The 16,867-nt window shown below is 45.5% G+C and overlaps 1 protein-coding gene across 4 annotated transcripts in view; it reads right to left on the minus strand.

The window, feature by feature from the left end:
* LOC135070418 (septin-2A) overlaps positions 1–16,867 on the minus strand; it is a 286,079-nt gene that overhangs the window by 125,569 nt on the left and 143,643 nt on the right. For all 4 annotated transcript variants that reach the window (XM_063964763.1, XM_063964764.1, XM_063964765.1 and 1 more), the window contains 2 exons: positions 10,407–10,541; positions 906–1,023 (listed from right to left, as the gene is read on the minus strand). In XM_063964763.1, the coding sequence (XP_063820833.1) occupies positions 906–1,023; positions 10,407–10,541 (253 nt within the window). The remainder of the gene's footprint in view (positions 1–905; positions 1,024–10,406; positions 10,542–16,867) is intronic.

Consider the following 16,867-nt stretch of genomic DNA (forward strand, 5'->3'; position numbering starts at 1 on the left):
CCCAAAGAAATGACTTATTCTTCCCACAAAAAGTAGATTACTTTGACGTACAGAGTGTAAGAATTTCATTAGACTTGACAAATACCTCCAGTGCGCTGAAACACCTTGGTGATGATACGGTGTTACCTGTTTTAACTATTTCTGGTATTCCCCCTCCAAATGTGAATATGTGCCTGGTTGGTCGTGGCATTTCTGGGATCCCAAGATCTTTGCCTATCTAACAAGTAATTTCTCACTCTGTGGATGAAGGGGTCACAACACTGGGATAGGGAGTTTGGACAACAGGGATTTTTTCTTCTCTACAGATGAGCTATGTACAAATCATGCCAAGTAAACATTTGATTTCTGGGACATGGTCCTCAATCTACAACGTGTATGTACGCTATACTCATCTACTCCCTGCTAGTGTGAATAAGCATTGCATTCTAAATCTACGTAAACTACTTTGCTGTGAAAAAATAAAATATATGTTATTATAATGACGGGGCAGTTCCAACTTGCTGAATTCCCAAGGAGCAGGGAGAAAGAATTGCCTTTGTTTTGTGCACTGAGTGCATCTGCCAAGCACAAATCACATGCAGCCTAATGTCTGGCACACACAATATTCTGCTTTATGGTTTCCTTTCAGATCAGAAAAGAAAAGGTTTGGGGAAGCGGTGTTTAAGGGAGTTCACTATATACCAAAACACTCAGGTAGTGATTTGCATCATAAACTTGTTTTCAGGAAGAATCAGAAAAAAGCGATCACTTTCCACAAACTTTCAGTTCTCAGTTACTACGGGTGACAGTGGATCTCAACAAATTGACCAAATTCAGGCAAACCTGGCAGATTATGCTATTCATGTAAATACATATAAAGATTAAATAAGGCCTTGTAATTAGCAGGAGCACAGATTGGTACTCACTCTCCTCTTCAGCCTCTCTCTTTCCTTCAGGGTCAAGGTGTCAGCTTTAGCAATGACAGGCACTATGTTCACCTTCCCATGAAGTGCTTTCATGAACTCCACATCCAATGGTTTTAATCTAAAAAGAAAAAAAATTATAAAACAATACTAAACTGTAAAATAATAGAAATATTAACAAATCTGACATAAGGAGTATCACTTAAGGGAGTACACACGTAGCGATTTTTACTTAATTTGTAAGCAATCTGACTAGACTGCTTAAAAATGAAGCACACATCGCTCCCTGTGTAGGGTGCCGGCGACAGCGAAGTGCAGTCCTGCGCGTTGCTATTGCCAGCTCTAGAGTTGACATGCATGCCAAATCTAGTTAGATCGCTAGAATGTCCCCCCAAACCCCCTGCACACATCGTGCTGAGTGGGGGGAGAGATGTGTGCTGAGCGTTCTGTGATAGCTCGCACAGCACACATCTCCCCGTGTGTACCCCCCTTTAGACATCAAAATCATAGAAGTCTGTCACTACCCTGGAAGCCTCTGAGACATTTCTTAAAAGAAAATATACTTTATTTACAAAGGCTTTTAATCTACTCAAGTCAGTTGCTCCTATATACACCCAGGTGGTGTGAGACCGATGCGTAACAGAGGGTGGTAAGCTCCTATGTGTAATGCTCAATCTGGAACTGGCTCAGTGACAGCTCCTGGCCTCAGTGTTCCCGTCTATGGGACATGGTGTTGATGATGCTGGAGCCATTGTTTCACTTCATTGATTTAATCACGGCTGTTTCCCAGCAAGAGGCAGGGTTCTTGTTTCCTAGATAGACTCTTACAAAGTGTCTGTTAGAGTATACATTTCTAATAAATAAGTTCATGTTGCATAACATTTTTGAGTATTATCATTTGTTCTTTCTAAATATTTATAATTTCACACCATTTGTCTATATTGTATTAATACAGTGACAGTGATTTAACCCATCAGTCAGTATGGCTTGTCACTTTTTGCTGTTCAATTAAACTTTACATGTTGGAATTAACAATACTGTATATCATTTTGTCAGCTCAAAATGGTCAATGGAAGATCACGAGTGAAAAGAGCTATCAAAAATATTACAATCTGATTGGCCGATTCGGTTTTCCACTGTACTGGCCAAACAGCATGTGCAGCCTGAAAATGAAAGCTGTGCATTTCCAAAATCCATACAGATCTTTGATCGGATATAAATATTAAAGTGATTAATGGTAGTCAATATTGGCATATGTATTTATTTCACTGGGTGTAATGCCTCTCTGTTTTTCCCTGATTGGACCAATTACTAAACAGCCTGAACCAACACGTTTGTTCAAAATGGTCAAATATTTGGTTAATCAGCATGGAATGGCAGGTGGTGTTTTCAGCACTGTGTACAAATAAATTGACTATTGTAGGTATAATCCAAGATTGCAGGTGGCTGCAAGTTTAACGTTGTATCTGTTGCAGTAGAATTTAAAAACTATAACGGCAGTATATGGCCATGTCAACAGTTACGTTTTCACTGGTTGTGTCACACTGCTTGCACTGTGGAAACATGGGCAAGCAGGAACAACATGTACACAGTGTGGAAAGACGGTGGTACTCTGTGTGCTGCTTACACATAGATCACAAGTGTGCAGTGACCTTCCACCTCCTTCAGTACAATCCCTCTTTTCTGACTTGAAACAAATCAAAGCAGAAAGAATTAACATTAGTTTTAGTGGCCATGTTAAAGTGAGAAGTAAGCAGACAAAATAAACACCTTTAGTAAAAAGTAATAACTACTATCTCTTTTTTGCAACGCCACCTGGCAGGACTAATAAGGGCATTTGGTATTAAATGAAGCATGCAAAAAGACAAATATTTCCACCTATTATAGATACTAAACTTACAAATCAAATAACATTTCTCACACTCATGTAGAACAACTTCAGCTAGTTTACTATAGATATGCAGCACTTCAATCAGTCAGATAATAGGATTTTAATCCTTTTCTCTTAGTCCGTAGAGGATGCTGGGGTCACATTAGAACCATGGGGTATAGATGGGATCCGCAGGAGACATGGGCACTTTAAGACTTTGAAAGGGTGTGAACTGGCTCTTCCCTCTATGCCCCTCCTCCAGACTCCAGTTACAGGAACTGTGCCCACGGTGACGGACATTTCGAGGAAAGGATTTATTGTTAAACTAAGGTGAGATTCATACCAGCTCACACCTCAAGCATGCTGCACAACGTGGCATTCAACAGAACACAAGCCAACGGCATGAACAATTGCAGCAACATGCTGACAATAAACGTAACACAACATGTGTGTAACCACAACTAATAACTGCAGATACAGTACGCACTGGGACGGGCGCCCAGCATCCTCTACGGACTAAGAGAAAAGGATTTACCGGTAGGTATTAAAATCCTATTTTCTCATACGTCCTAGAGGATGCTGGGGTCACATTAGAACCATGGGGTTATACCAAAGCTCTAGAACGGGCGGGAGAGTGTGGATGACTCTGCAGCACCGATTGACCAAACTTGAGGTCATCATCGGCCAAGGTATCAAACTTGTAAAACTTAGCAAAAGTGTTTGATCCCGACCAAGTAGCTGCTTGGCAGCTGTAATGCCGAGACCCCCCGGGCAGCCGTCCAGGACGAGCCCACCTTTCTAGTAGAATGGGCCTTCACCGATTTCGGTAATGGCAACCCTGCCGTGGAATGAGCACGCTGAATCGTACCACAGGTCCAGCGCGCAACGGTCTGCTTGGAAGCAGGACACCCAATCTTGTTGGGAGCATAAAGGACAAACGGAGCCTCGGTTTTCCTAATCTGAGCCGTTCTGGCAACATAAATCTTCAAAGCTCTGACCACATCCAGAGACTTTGACTCAGCGAAAGCGTCAGTAGCCACAGGCACCACAATAGGCTGGTTCATGTGGAAAGAGGAAACCACCTTCGGTAGAAATTGCTGACGTGTCCTCAATTCAGCTCTATCTTCATGGAAGATCAAATAAGGGCTCTTCTGAGACAAGGCCGCTAACTCAGACACCCGCCTTGCAGATGCCAAGGCCAACAGGATGACCACTTTCCAAGTGAGGATCTTCAACTCCACCTCCTGTAAAGGTTCAAACCAATGTGATTGAAGGAACTGCAACACCAGATTAAGATCCCATGGTGCCACTGGAGGCACAAAGGGAGGTTGGATGTGCAACACGCCTTTCACGAAAGTCTGAACTTCTGGAAGTGAGGCCAATTGTTTCTGAAAGAAAACCGATAAGACTGAAATCTGTACCTTAAATAAGCCAATTTTAGGCCCGCATCCACACCACATCCCAGCTGAAACTCTTCCGTAGGAGCCTTCTTGGATTCACACCAAGAAACATATTTTCTCCAAATACGGTGGAAATGTTTAGACGTTACCCCTTTTCTGGCCTGAATAAGTGTGGGAATGACTTCACTGGGAATACTCCCTTACGGGCTAGGATTTTGCACTCAACCGCCATACCATCAAACGTAGCCGCGGTAAGTCCTGATACACGCACGGCCCCTGTTGTAACAGGTCCTCGAGCAGAGGAAGAGGCCAGGGATCTCCTATGAGTAATTCCTGAAGATCTGGATACCAAGCCCTCCTTGGCCAGTCTGGAACAATGAGGATCGCCTGAACCTTTGTTCTTCTTATGATCTTTAGTACTTTCGGAATGAGAGGAAGCGGAGGGAATACATACACCGGCTGTTACTAGGGCGCCCACCGCTATTGCTTGAGGGTCCCGCGACCTGGAACAATATCTCTGAAGTTTCTTGTTGAGACGAGACGCCATCATGTCTATTTGAGGAACTCCCCAAAAACTTGTCACTTCTGTGAAGACCTCATGATGATGAAGACCCCACTCCCCTGGATGGAGATCATGTCTGCTGAGGAAGTCTGCTTCCCAGTTGTCCACCCCTGGAATGAAGATTGCTGACAGAGCGCTTGTATGTTTTTCCGCCCAACGGAGAACTTTCGTGGCCTCTTCCATTGCTGCTCTGCTTTTTGTTCCGCCCTGGCAGTTTATGTACGCTACTGCTGTTACATTGTCCGATTGAATCAGGACGGGCAGATTGCGCAGAAGATGTTCCGCTTGAAGAAGGCCGTTGTAAATGGCCCTTAACTCCAGAACGTTTATGTGTAGACAAGTTTCTTGGCTTGACCATCTTCCCTGGAAGTTTTCGCCTTTGGTGACTGCACCCCAACCTCTGAGACTTGCATCCGTGGTTAGAAGGATCCAATTCTGGATCCCGAACCTGCGACCCTCTAGTAGGTGAGAAGTTTGCAGCCACCAGAGGAGCGAGATTCTGGCTTTCGGCGACAGACTTATCCTCTGGTGCATGTGAAGATGAGATCCCGACCATTTGTCCAGGAGATCCAGTTGGAAGGACCGTACATGAAATCTTCCGTACTGTAGAGCCTCGTAGGAGGCAACCATCTTTCCCAGAAGGCTAATGCACTGATGAACTGACACCCGTGCAGGCTTCAGGACATCCTGGACCATTGTTTGTATCACCAACGCTTTCTCTGCCGGTAGAAACACCCTCTGTACTTCCGTGTCGAGGATCATCCCCAGGAAGGACAGTCTCCTTGTCGGCTCCAAATGCGACTTTGGAAGATTCAGGATACATCCATGATCCTGGAGTAGCTGAATTGAAAAAGCAATGCTCTGTAACAACTTCTCCCTGGAAGACGCTTTTATTAGCAGATCGTCCAGATAAGGAACTATGTTCACACTCTGCGTGCAGAGGAGTAGCATCATTTCCGCCATGACCTTGGTGAACACCCTCGGTGCCGTGGAGAGGCCAAACGGCAGTGCCTGGAACTGATAGTGACAGTCCAGTAGCGCAAATCTTAGATAATCCTGGTGAGGCGGCAAGATTGGAATGTGAAGGTACGCATCCTTGATATCTAGGGATACCAGAAATTCCCCCTCCTCCAGACCTGAGATCACCGCTCTCAATGACTCCATCTTGAATTTGAATTCCCCCAAATAAGGATTCAATGACTTTAGGTTCTATATTGGCCTGACCGAACCATCCGGTTTCGGTACCACAAACAGGTTTGAGTAATAACCCTTGTTTGTTAGGTGAGGCGGAACTGGAACAATGACATTTGACTTTAGTAATTTTTGAATGGCTTCCTGTAGGATAGCACTTTTAGCGAAGCTGGTAAGCCTGATTTGAAGAATCTGTGAGGTGGGAGTTCTTGAAACTCCAGTTTGTACCCCTGGGTAACAATATCCTGTACCCAGGGATCCAGGCCTGAGGACGCCTAGAAATGACTGAAATTTCTTAGTCTTGCTCCCACCTACCCGATCTCCAGGCTGGGAGGTCCACAGTCATGCAGAGGATTTTGAGGAAGCAGAACCAGGTTTCTGTTCATGGGAACCTGTTGGTGCAGGTTTTCTGGATTTCCGCCGACCTCTAAAGAAAGTGGAAGGGGTTTTGGACTTTTTAACTTTTGCGGTCCGAAAGGACTGCATTGCAGACGTAGGATAAGATTTCCTAGTCGACGGTGTTGCAGAGGGAAGAAAAGTTGACTTACTCGCAGTTGCCGTGGAGATCCACGCATCTAATGCTTCTCCAAACAAAGCCTGACCTGTGAAGGGTAGGTTCTCCACACTTTTCCTGGATTCTGCATCCGTAGACCATTGGCGAAGCCAGAGTCCCCTGCGTGCCGAGACAGCCATGGAAGAAGCCCTCGCATTAAGATGTCCAAGGTCCTTCATGGCTTCCACCATGAAACCTGCAGAATCCTGTATGTGATGTACCAACAATTCAATGTCACTTCTATCCATAGAATCTAATTCCTCTAGTAAAGTGCCGGACTACTTTACTATGGCCTTAGAAATCCATGCACAAGCAATAGTGGGTCTTAAAGCTACTCCATTAGCTGTGTATAAGGATTTGAGTGTAGTCTCAATCTTGCGGTCAGCCGGCTCTTTAAAAGCGGTGGACCCAGGGACAGGTAAAACCAGCTTCTTAGACAACCTAGATACAGAAGTGTCTACTATAGGGGGGTTTTCCCACTTTTTCCTGTCCTCGTCAGAGAAAGGATAAGCAATGAGAACCCTTTTTTCAGCAGAGGATATCTGGAGTGAAGAGGAGGGCAGCGCTCCCTGTCAGCGTCTCTGTAGTGTGATCTGCAGGGAGAAAATGGCGCTGGTGAGTGCTGGATCCGCTCTGAGGAAGAAGCCCCGCCCCCCTGTAATGGCACGTCTGCCCGCTGCTGAGATTATACTGGCCTGAGGTAAATGTGGTTGCTAACAGCGGGATTAGCCCCTATTAGCCTCTGTATACCAGTGTAGGGTCTGTGCGCTGGATCAGGGCGTCCCTCACAGCGCCGCACATTGTACCGCTGAGCCCTCCGGAGCGCAGCTTTACAGGGCTGCGTTCCAACCCTTATGCCGCCATTCTCACCGGCGACCCGCTTACCGGGGCGCCGGCGTCATACTCACCACTCCATCTTCTGGCTCTGTTAGGGGGTGGCGCCCGTGCTGCGGGAGTGAGCGGTCACCTTGTGGACTTGCGATCATCACCCTCAGGAGCTCAGTGTCCTGTCAACGGAAATAGGAGCCATTTACCTCTAGGGTTGGATCCTACTCCCCCCCTAAGTCCCACAAAGCAGGGAGAATGTTGCCAGCAGCCTCCCTGTACCTAACTGTTTTAAAAAACAATAAAACTAGAAAAACTCCTAGGAGCTCCCCTAGCTGTGACCGGCTCCACCGGGCACATTTTCTAAACTGAGTCTGGTAGGAGGGGCATAGAGGGAGGAGCCAGCCCACACTATTAAAACTCTTAAAGTGCTCATGGCTCCCAAGGGACCAGTCTATACCCCATGGTACTAATGTGGACCCCAGCATCCTCTAAGACATAAGAGAAATAACTGTTTGAGATACACAACATTTGTAAGTGAGTTGACTCAATATGGCATGTGGGGGTTCAGTTCTGACTCAGGACGTCTGGGTTAATATCTGTTCCAATATTACTGCTCTATAGATTTGTAAGTAGGGCCTTACTACCTCTATGTCTGTCTGTTACTAACCAGTTTTGTTCTACAAAAAATGATGCGCTATATAAGAAACGGTTAACAAATAAAAATAAATATGCATAAATGGGCAACAGTATATGTTCTTTCTTAGTAGGGAGTTTAAATATGGCCATAAACTCAATTTTATATCACCGAATTCAACGTAAAGACAAGTAATTTCAAGGCACACTAGTGATGGTGGTAGCTAATATGGCAAGTAGTTTATTTGCTTGCAAGCTATCATTCTGTGAAAAAACAGCTTAGAATAATTCAGTGAGGAAAGCTCAAGGACAAAGCACACTGCATATGGTCACTGCATTTTTTCAGTATCTGTGTTCCTAACGTTTTCACAGCATGTACTAATTTTAAATCACAGAAACACTATCACATAACACTGCTGTTTCATAAAGGCAAGTCACAAGGCTGTTATGGTGGATACACACTGATAGATGTATCTGCAGATCAATGGACCTGCAGATATATCTATAGCCGGATCGGGCTGTGTGTTGTGCATATACACTGCCTGATCTGTCGTGACTGACGTCACAAACTAGGCCAGCATTTACATGCACCCACCCAGTTGAGCCGTCAATCACCGCCGGCTGGTGGTAGATATATTCAGTGCTATCCCCAGAATTTTTTTCCAGCCGGGTTGCATCAAGAAGTAGCCGGGTGGGGGTCCTCACAATAATAAAGTGTTTAAATCCTGACCTAATACGTAATATTATACTTAATACTGCACAATTAGTTTGTCACAGACACAGTTACTGCCCTGCCATAGAATGCTAAGCAGCTCCCAGATAATGCCCTCACTAGTTGGCACCACAGAACGCGAAGCAGCTCCCAGAATAGATAATGCCCCCACAGAATGCTAAACAGCTCCCAGAATAGATAATGCCCCCACAGAATGCTAAGCAGCTCCCAGATGTTGTCCTTACTTTCTGGAACCACAGTTTTTTGTTTTTTTAAACAGGTCTCAGAATATACTACACAGCACAGAGAGACACTGATTGTGTTCACTGATGCTCAGTCAGGTGACTGTTTTTATTCAGGGGGGAGGGATCGCAGTCCTCCACCCTGCAATGTGATTGGCCACGCGCCCGCCCCCTGCCATCCGACACTGACCTTGCTGCGTCCCCTGACACCCGGCACACTCACCAATTAGACCTTGTTGCAGGCGGACACCATTCCCGGGCGGAGCGCCCGATGAGAAGATCATGTGACACTGATGTCAGCGTAGCTCGACCGTGTCACAGTTACATGATCTTCCCATCGGGCGCTCCGTCCGGAATCCGTGTCCGCCTGCAACAAGGTCTAATTGGTGAGAGTGCCGGGTGTCACGTGACTCCGAGTCCATGATTGTTGGGCGGCATGGCGTGTCTTGCTGGGCGGACCGCCCGAAAATGTAAGCCCGGGGAGAACACTGTCTATTAGTCATCGTGCGTGCAGCAGGGCCGACGCTATATGTCTGTGAACTACATCTTACACAGACATATCATTGGTATACACTGGCCGACGGACCAGTGATATATTGACCATTCAATACAACAAAGGCCCTCATTCCGAGTTGTTCGCTCGCTAGCTGCTTTTAGCAGCATTGCACACGCTAGGCCGCCGCCCTCTGGGAGTGTATCTTAGCTTAGCAGAATAGCGAACGAAAGATTAGCAGAATTGCTACTAAATAATTCTTTGCAGTTTCTGAGTAGCTCCAGACCTACTCGTAGATTGCGATCAGATCAGTCCGTTTAGTTCCTGGTTTGACGTCACAAACACGCCCTGCGTTTGGCCAGCCACTCCCCAGTTTCTCCAGACACTCCCGCGTTTTTGCCTGACACGCCTGCGTTTTTTAGCACACTCCCGGAAAACGCTCAGTTACCACCCAGAAACGCCCCTTTCCTGTCAATCGTTCACCGATCAGCAGTGCAACTGAAAAGCGGCGCAGGATCCACAGCAAATCTACTAAGTTTTGTGTAAAATAACTTAGCACATGCGCGCTGCGTTCCATGCGCATGCACATTTAGCAACAAATCGCTGCATAGCGACAATTGGCAACGAGCGAACAACTCGGAATGACCACCAATGTTATTTTAATTGTTTGTAGTCTATTTACTGATATATTTTGTGGATAACGGTGCTATGTCCTTTTCTCTTGTCAGTAGTAATTTATCTTTATCTCTATAAATATCTTTCTTCTAAATATAACATAACACCTTCATCCTCCTACATCTTTAATTGTTACATTAAATCACACTTTTCAGACTGGAGTGCTCATTATCCTGGTCTTGGTGATACAGGTTATTTTACCTACTTATTCCCGTACTTAACCTTCTTGTGCCATAGAGTTTGGTACAAATTTAATGCTGAAAACCAAACAGATAAATCATGGTGATTGTCCTCATATCATAAACATTTCAGGCTGGTAGCCTGGGTGGGTGCTCAGTACCTTACCCGTGTCCAAATGGGGAAATAAAATAGAAGCAGCAGTGCACGCGATTATCAATGATGTGCCGCCTGTTCAGACCACTCTCGTCATGAAGGTAGCGCTCAAACTGGTTATCTATGTAGTGAATGATGGTTTTAAAACTGAAGAAAGAAAAAAGAAACCAGTTTCAGCATTATACTATAACATAAATAGCCTGTGACAATGAGAGATTACCTACTGCACTATATTTGAAATGTTAAATTGAACAGGTGCATTAAATCTTGAACAACGCATTCAAACAAAAGTAATTAACATTTTAAGGATCAGGCAGTCTCTCTGTACTGTTAAAGTGTAGTAAAATAGCCATTATATGTAATGGAACGTTCAGAGCAGGAGCAGGCAAGGAGAAACAGCTGTGCTAACAGATGCTCATCCTCCTCCTGCAACAATATCATAAACATTAAATCCCAGGAAATGAGACAGCTTGAAATTACCAGGTCTTCCTGAAGGCAACCCACACGTTCTATTGTAAACATGGGGCCCAGTCACACAAAGCCAAAGAAACATCACAAAGTGATTCTAAGGAATAAACTAGTAGACATTTACATAGTTGCTGCTTCATCAAAACTCATGTCAGGGAAAGTGAAGCAAAACCATCTAGGCTTTATGGCAAGAAAAATTTGTGTCCTATAAAATTATAAACAAGACAGTAATTACAACAAGATCTGAAGCGCTAAAAGTCAGGCCTTTTACTGTTTGCATAAATAATACAGTGTCATGCAACAGAATCCCAGAGATATAGCTGTCATGGGGCAGGAGAAAGAATGGAGGGTGTGTCAGGGGAGAGGACCACAACGGAGAGAAGAGCAAATTCCATGGGCAAGAGTTCCAGGGAACAGCATTCAAAGGGAGAGGGCAACAGGTGGGGGCAAAAAGTGTCAGGGAACAGAATCCGAGAAGAGAGGGTATCAGAGGACAGGATGCCAGGAGAGGACAGATGTTTACACATCATTCAATGATACAGCTACTTTCAGGAGTGCAATGCCACAGGAAGGTCTATGAACTGGCTTTGTCTGAGCTGAAATGCCTAGGCAGACCAGTATCCAACAGCAGCAGTTCTGGGAGTAGGTAGAACAGAAGCAGCTAAAATCTTACAGTGCCTCTGTACATAATGGCATTTTTGGTCTTTTCTTGTTTTAACTAAAACCACCACTAAACCCCACAGAGGGATTTTTCAGGCTTTTTGCGTCAAAACTAAACAACCGGAATCCTTCAAAGCAGTGCTTCCCAAACTGAGTGCTTGGGTTGGTGGTCCAGTACAAATTCAAATTATTTATGGTCAACGTAATAAACAAAACCATTGCTTGTGGCTTCCCATCATAAACTATAGTATATGGACAAACAGAAGTAAATCCTGTCCCTCATAACTGAACCTATGGATGACATATAAACACAGTTCACTTAAGTTAATGTTTTTCTGAATTTCACAATAAGAAAATGGTGGCCTATTGGTCCATAAAAAACAAAATTCTGATACTCTAGGGCAGGGGTGGGGAACCTCCGGCCCGCGGGCCGTATAAGGCCCGCAAAGCTGTTTGCTCCGGCCCACCTGCTTCTGTCAGTGAGACACGCCGCCGCTCAGTCCGGCGGCAGCGTGTCTCAGCTGTAAGGACAGGGAGAAGAGCGCGGCGATGTTGGATGACGGCGGCGGCGTGTAGGACTTCAAACTAGCCGCCGCTTCGTGAGCCAATCAGAGCTCGCGGACCGGCAGCCAATCAGGAGCCGCGGCTGCCGGACCGCGAGCTCTGATTGGCTCTCGCACCGGCGGCTGGTTTGAAGTCCTACACGCCGCCGCCGCCACCGTGACCCGACATAGCCGCGCTCTCCTCCCTGTCAGCAAGCAGCGGTAAGCACCGCACAGGGGGGGGGGGGGGGGGATCTGTATAGCTGGCACTGTGGGGGCATCTGTATAGCTGGCACTGTGGGGGCATCTATGTACCTGGCACTGTGGGGACATCTGTATAGCTGGCACTGTGGGGACATCTGTGTACCTGGCACTGTGGGGACATCTGTGTACCTGGCACTGTGGGGGCATCTGTATAGCTGGCACTGTGGGGGCATCTGTATAGCTGGCACTGTGGGGGTATCTGTGTACCTGGCACTGTGGGGGCATCTGTGTACCTGGCACTGTGGGGGCATCTGTATAGCTGGCACTGTGGAGGCATCTGTATAGCTGGCACTGTGGGGGCATCTGTATACCTGGCACTGTGGGGGCATCTGTATACCTGGCACTGTGGGGGCATCTGTATAGCTGGCACTGTGGGGGCATCTGTACAGCTGGCACTGTGGGGGCATCTGTATAGCTGGCACTGTGGGGGCATCTGTACAGCTGGCACTGTGGGGGCATCTGTATAGCTGGCACTGTGGGGGCATTTGTATACCTGGCACTGTGGGGGCATCTGTATAGCTGGCACTGTGGGGGCATTTGTATACCTGGCACTGTGGGGGCATCTGTATACCTGGCACGGTGGGGGGCATATGTATACCTGGCACGGTGGGGGGCATATGTATACCTGGCACGGTGAGGGGCATATGTATACCTGGCACGGTGAGGGACATTTGTATACCTGGCACGGTGAGGGACATTTGTATACCTGGCACGGTGAGGGACATTTGTATACCTGGCACTGTGGGGGCAATTGTGGATCTGGCACTGCACTATTGGGGGCATATGTGTATCACGTCCCATTTTAACTGGCCATACCCATTTTTTTTGGCGCGCACACACAGTACCTCTAAGGGGCAGACCTACTGGGGGGGCAGGGTAATTTTTTTAAATTGAGAATTTTTGTATGGCCCCCGAAGAATTTTATAAAAATCCAAATGGCCCTCGCTAGAAAAAAGGTTCCCCACCCCTGCTCTAGGGTGCTATGATTCAAAAACATTTGGGAACAACTGCTTTTGAGGTTATACAGACCCAATAACCAGTTTGTCACCAGCCATTTGAACACCCAGCACCTTATTATACAAGCCTTATGCACACTACTAACATGCCAGCCTTAGCCCAGCCAACACAATAGCACACCAGCTTGTGCCAAAGCAACATTTATATGGCAGCATCCGCCCCATAACCCATTAGCATGCCAGCCTTTGCACTATCTGCACATAATACCAGATATTTGAGACAGAGGGGCAGATTTATTAAGCTCGGTGAAGTGATAAAATGGACGGTGATAAAGTACCAGACAATCAGAACCTAACTGCCATGTCACAGGCTGGGTTTGAAAAATGATAGTGAGGAGCTGACTGGCTGGTGCTTTATCACCTACCAATTTATCACTTCAGCAGGCTTAATAAATCTGCCCCAGAGTTCTCATTAATTCCATGTGTTGATATTATATCCACTTATAGGTTTGGAATTTGAATATAAGAAACATTTTAACTGTTTTAATATACGGGGCAAACACTTGCTGTTTTCAATTGACTTTGGTTATGTACATTATTATTGAATAAGCTTCATATTTTGCATTAGAGAATGTTGATTATTGTGATGACTGAAGATAAACCCATGTGTTACTTTACACTGCTGTTTTGTACAATTGTAATTTATTGGAGCGATTTACAGGGAGTTCCCATTAATTTCTATAGGATCTTTCACACAGTTTTTGTAATGATTATCTATCTTTAGCGCTTTTACGTTTGTCATCAAGGGTTATTTCAACAACTGCAGATCACAATAATGGTGAACTATATACAGCACCCAATGCTGTTTCTGCAAGCACTTCTAATAACAGGAACTTTCAACAGGTGCTCACTGGGGTGTTTTCAGTCAATTTGTAGCTGAGCAATCTATAAATGCTGAGCAGTGTTGTGTCAAGGAAATCTAGAGAAGAAAAATCTTGTGGAAAAGTCATATGGGGGTATCCAATTAGCTGTGAAGAAACACTGGAATGTTTCGGAGATATTTTTTTGGGGATATCCTATTAGGATCACCCGGAAAAAAAAACACACACAGGTTCAGTGAAATCTGTGTGGTTTCGCTGGCCGCAACCCCATTTTTGCATAAAAACTGAGCTGCTTTCAGGGTTTGGCCTGCCTGAGGCAGGTTAAATAAAATCCCTGATATACAGCGGCACCTGCCAATTTATTGAGGCTAATTGGATAGCCCCCGGGATGAGAAAATTACCAGTGGTAAATTACTGCAGGTAACTGGATACCCCCCATAGGTTCTATTTACAAATAAGAGACAAACTGACTATAATGTAGCAAAAAAACAGTACAAAGCATGCAGACAATCTAAACTATGGTGTGACGGTCTAGACTATCCCAACGATTTTGCAGTGCCTACACAGTCTGCAGGATTTTTCGGCACCATGTTAAGAACACTAAGAGTTCGGCAGTACGAAGGTCTGAGTGACTGAAAATGTTTGAAAATCAACACCAACTATCACGACCCTTTTCTTACCATTTTATAAAGTTGGAAGATGAACATCCATGTACGTACACTGAACGATAAATGGTTGCAAGTGGCAGGATTGGAGAGATTATCATTTAGTGTATGGCCATCTTAACTCACGATCACCTTAAGGTTGGTATGGACAGGTGGCCTGACATCTACCTGTGATGCACAGCCTTGTGCTCACCTTTTAGGAACGCTTTCAGTGGACTTCAAAATAGAAATCCATTGATCACTACAAGTAGCCCAATCTCTGTACTCCCTGAAAAATTTGATAGACCCATACTATGATGGATGTAACATACGACAGGTGGATATCAAACCATCCAAGTGTTCAAAACCTTTAAGAATACAAGAAAAGCCAGTTTATACTTCCCAGAATGTCAGTGCACACATAGGGGTATATGCAATTCCGGACGAATTGCGCCTTTTTTTCGTCCGTTTTAAAATTCTACTGTACTCGACAGCCGCAGCCCTCCCGCCGGGACCATGAATTCACCATATGCAATACAAAACGCATTCGACACTCCCCTTGTCGAATAACGGACCAATCGTCGAGTAGTGGACGTCCTGAATTAGACTTCCCGCCGTTTTGAGCCCTTTATTAGGGCTTGTTTGCTGCGTGCTCAGCAGCCATTTTGTGAACCTGCAGAGAGGTGTGTGGAGGTGCAGAGCTAGCAAATTGGTTGTTTGCTGTGGTATCGTTTGGACACCCAGCAGGCTTTAATCCAGGACAGACAGGAGGATACCTGTTACCCCGGAGGAGAGTCGTTTTTGGAGCGATTTCTACATTTTTAGGTAAGTACCACATGTGGGTCTGGTGTTGCATGTATGTGTTTGTGTAGTGGGGGTTGCCAAGAGGTGTACATGGGGTGTTTGGGGTATGTATTTGGGGTGTTTGGGGTATGTATATATATGTGTGCAGGTATGTGTATAGCTCCTGCTTGTATTGCTGCATTTTTTGGGGGAGTTTTGTGTTTTGGGGTAGTTTTTCACGTTTTTTTTTTTCCTTCATAAAATGACTTTTTGGGTCATGCTTTTGCATTGGTGTACCTCCAGCATGTGCAGGGATGTTTTTTGTCTTGTTTGGGGTGATTTTAGTGCGTGTCGGTATCCATGTGGTCGACATGCGATGTCGTTTGTTTGCCAAAACAGGTTTTTTTGCTCCTATTTTAGCACTGGTGTACCTCTAGCATGTGCAGGGATGCTTTTTGGCTTGTTTGGGGTGACTTGGAGCAAGTTTGTGTCAGCCATGCGGTCGACATGTCATGTCGTTTGTTTGCCAAACATGTTTTTTTGCTCCTATTTTAGCACAGGTGTATCTCCAGCATGTGCAGGGATGCTTTTTGGCTTGTTTGGGGTGACTGTGTGTCAGCCATTTTGTGTGTGTCAGCCATTTTGTTTGTCAGCCATTTTGTGTTAGCACTGGTTGACCTCCAGTATGTGCAGGGATACTTGTACGGGGGTTTTGGCTTATTTGGCTTTTTTTTTTCTATTCTTTTTTTTTTTTTTTTTTTTTTTTTGATGTGTGTTTGGTCCTGCTTGAGAACTGGGGTCCCAGCAGCATGACGTGTGGTTGCATGTAATTTTGTAATGTGTGTTAAATTTGTAAAAATATATATTTTTTCTTTTTACAACAGAGATGTCCAGGGACAAGCGGGCCCGATCCCCCCCTTCCCTCAGAAGAACTTTCCCTGCATAGCAACGAGGAGTGGGAGCCGACCCAGGAGGAGGATACGACCGACCAGGCATGCAGTGACCAGCCGCGGTCGTCAAGGGACCAAATGGAGAAGTCAAAAGAAAAAGCCTAGAAAGGTATATACTGACAACACCTGCAGACACAATAGCATCCAACTTGACACACCCTAGTTTGCGCACTGCCATGCACACCTACAGGTATCTTTGCGCACTGCCAGGGATACTGACACTCACAGGTACATACCGATCTTAGTAAATGCATGCTTTTTTTTTTTTAATCCCTAAAGGCAAGAAGCCAGCCAGAGGAGCAGTCGGAGGAGGAAGCCTCTGGTG

The sequence above is a fragment of the Pseudophryne corroboree genome, chromosome 1 (genome assembly GCF_028390025.1).
Source record: "Pseudophryne corroboree isolate aPseCor3 chromosome 1, aPseCor3.hap2, whole genome shotgun sequence".
Lineage (NCBI taxonomy): Eukaryota > Metazoa > Chordata > Amphibia > Anura > Myobatrachidae > Pseudophryne > Pseudophryne corroboree.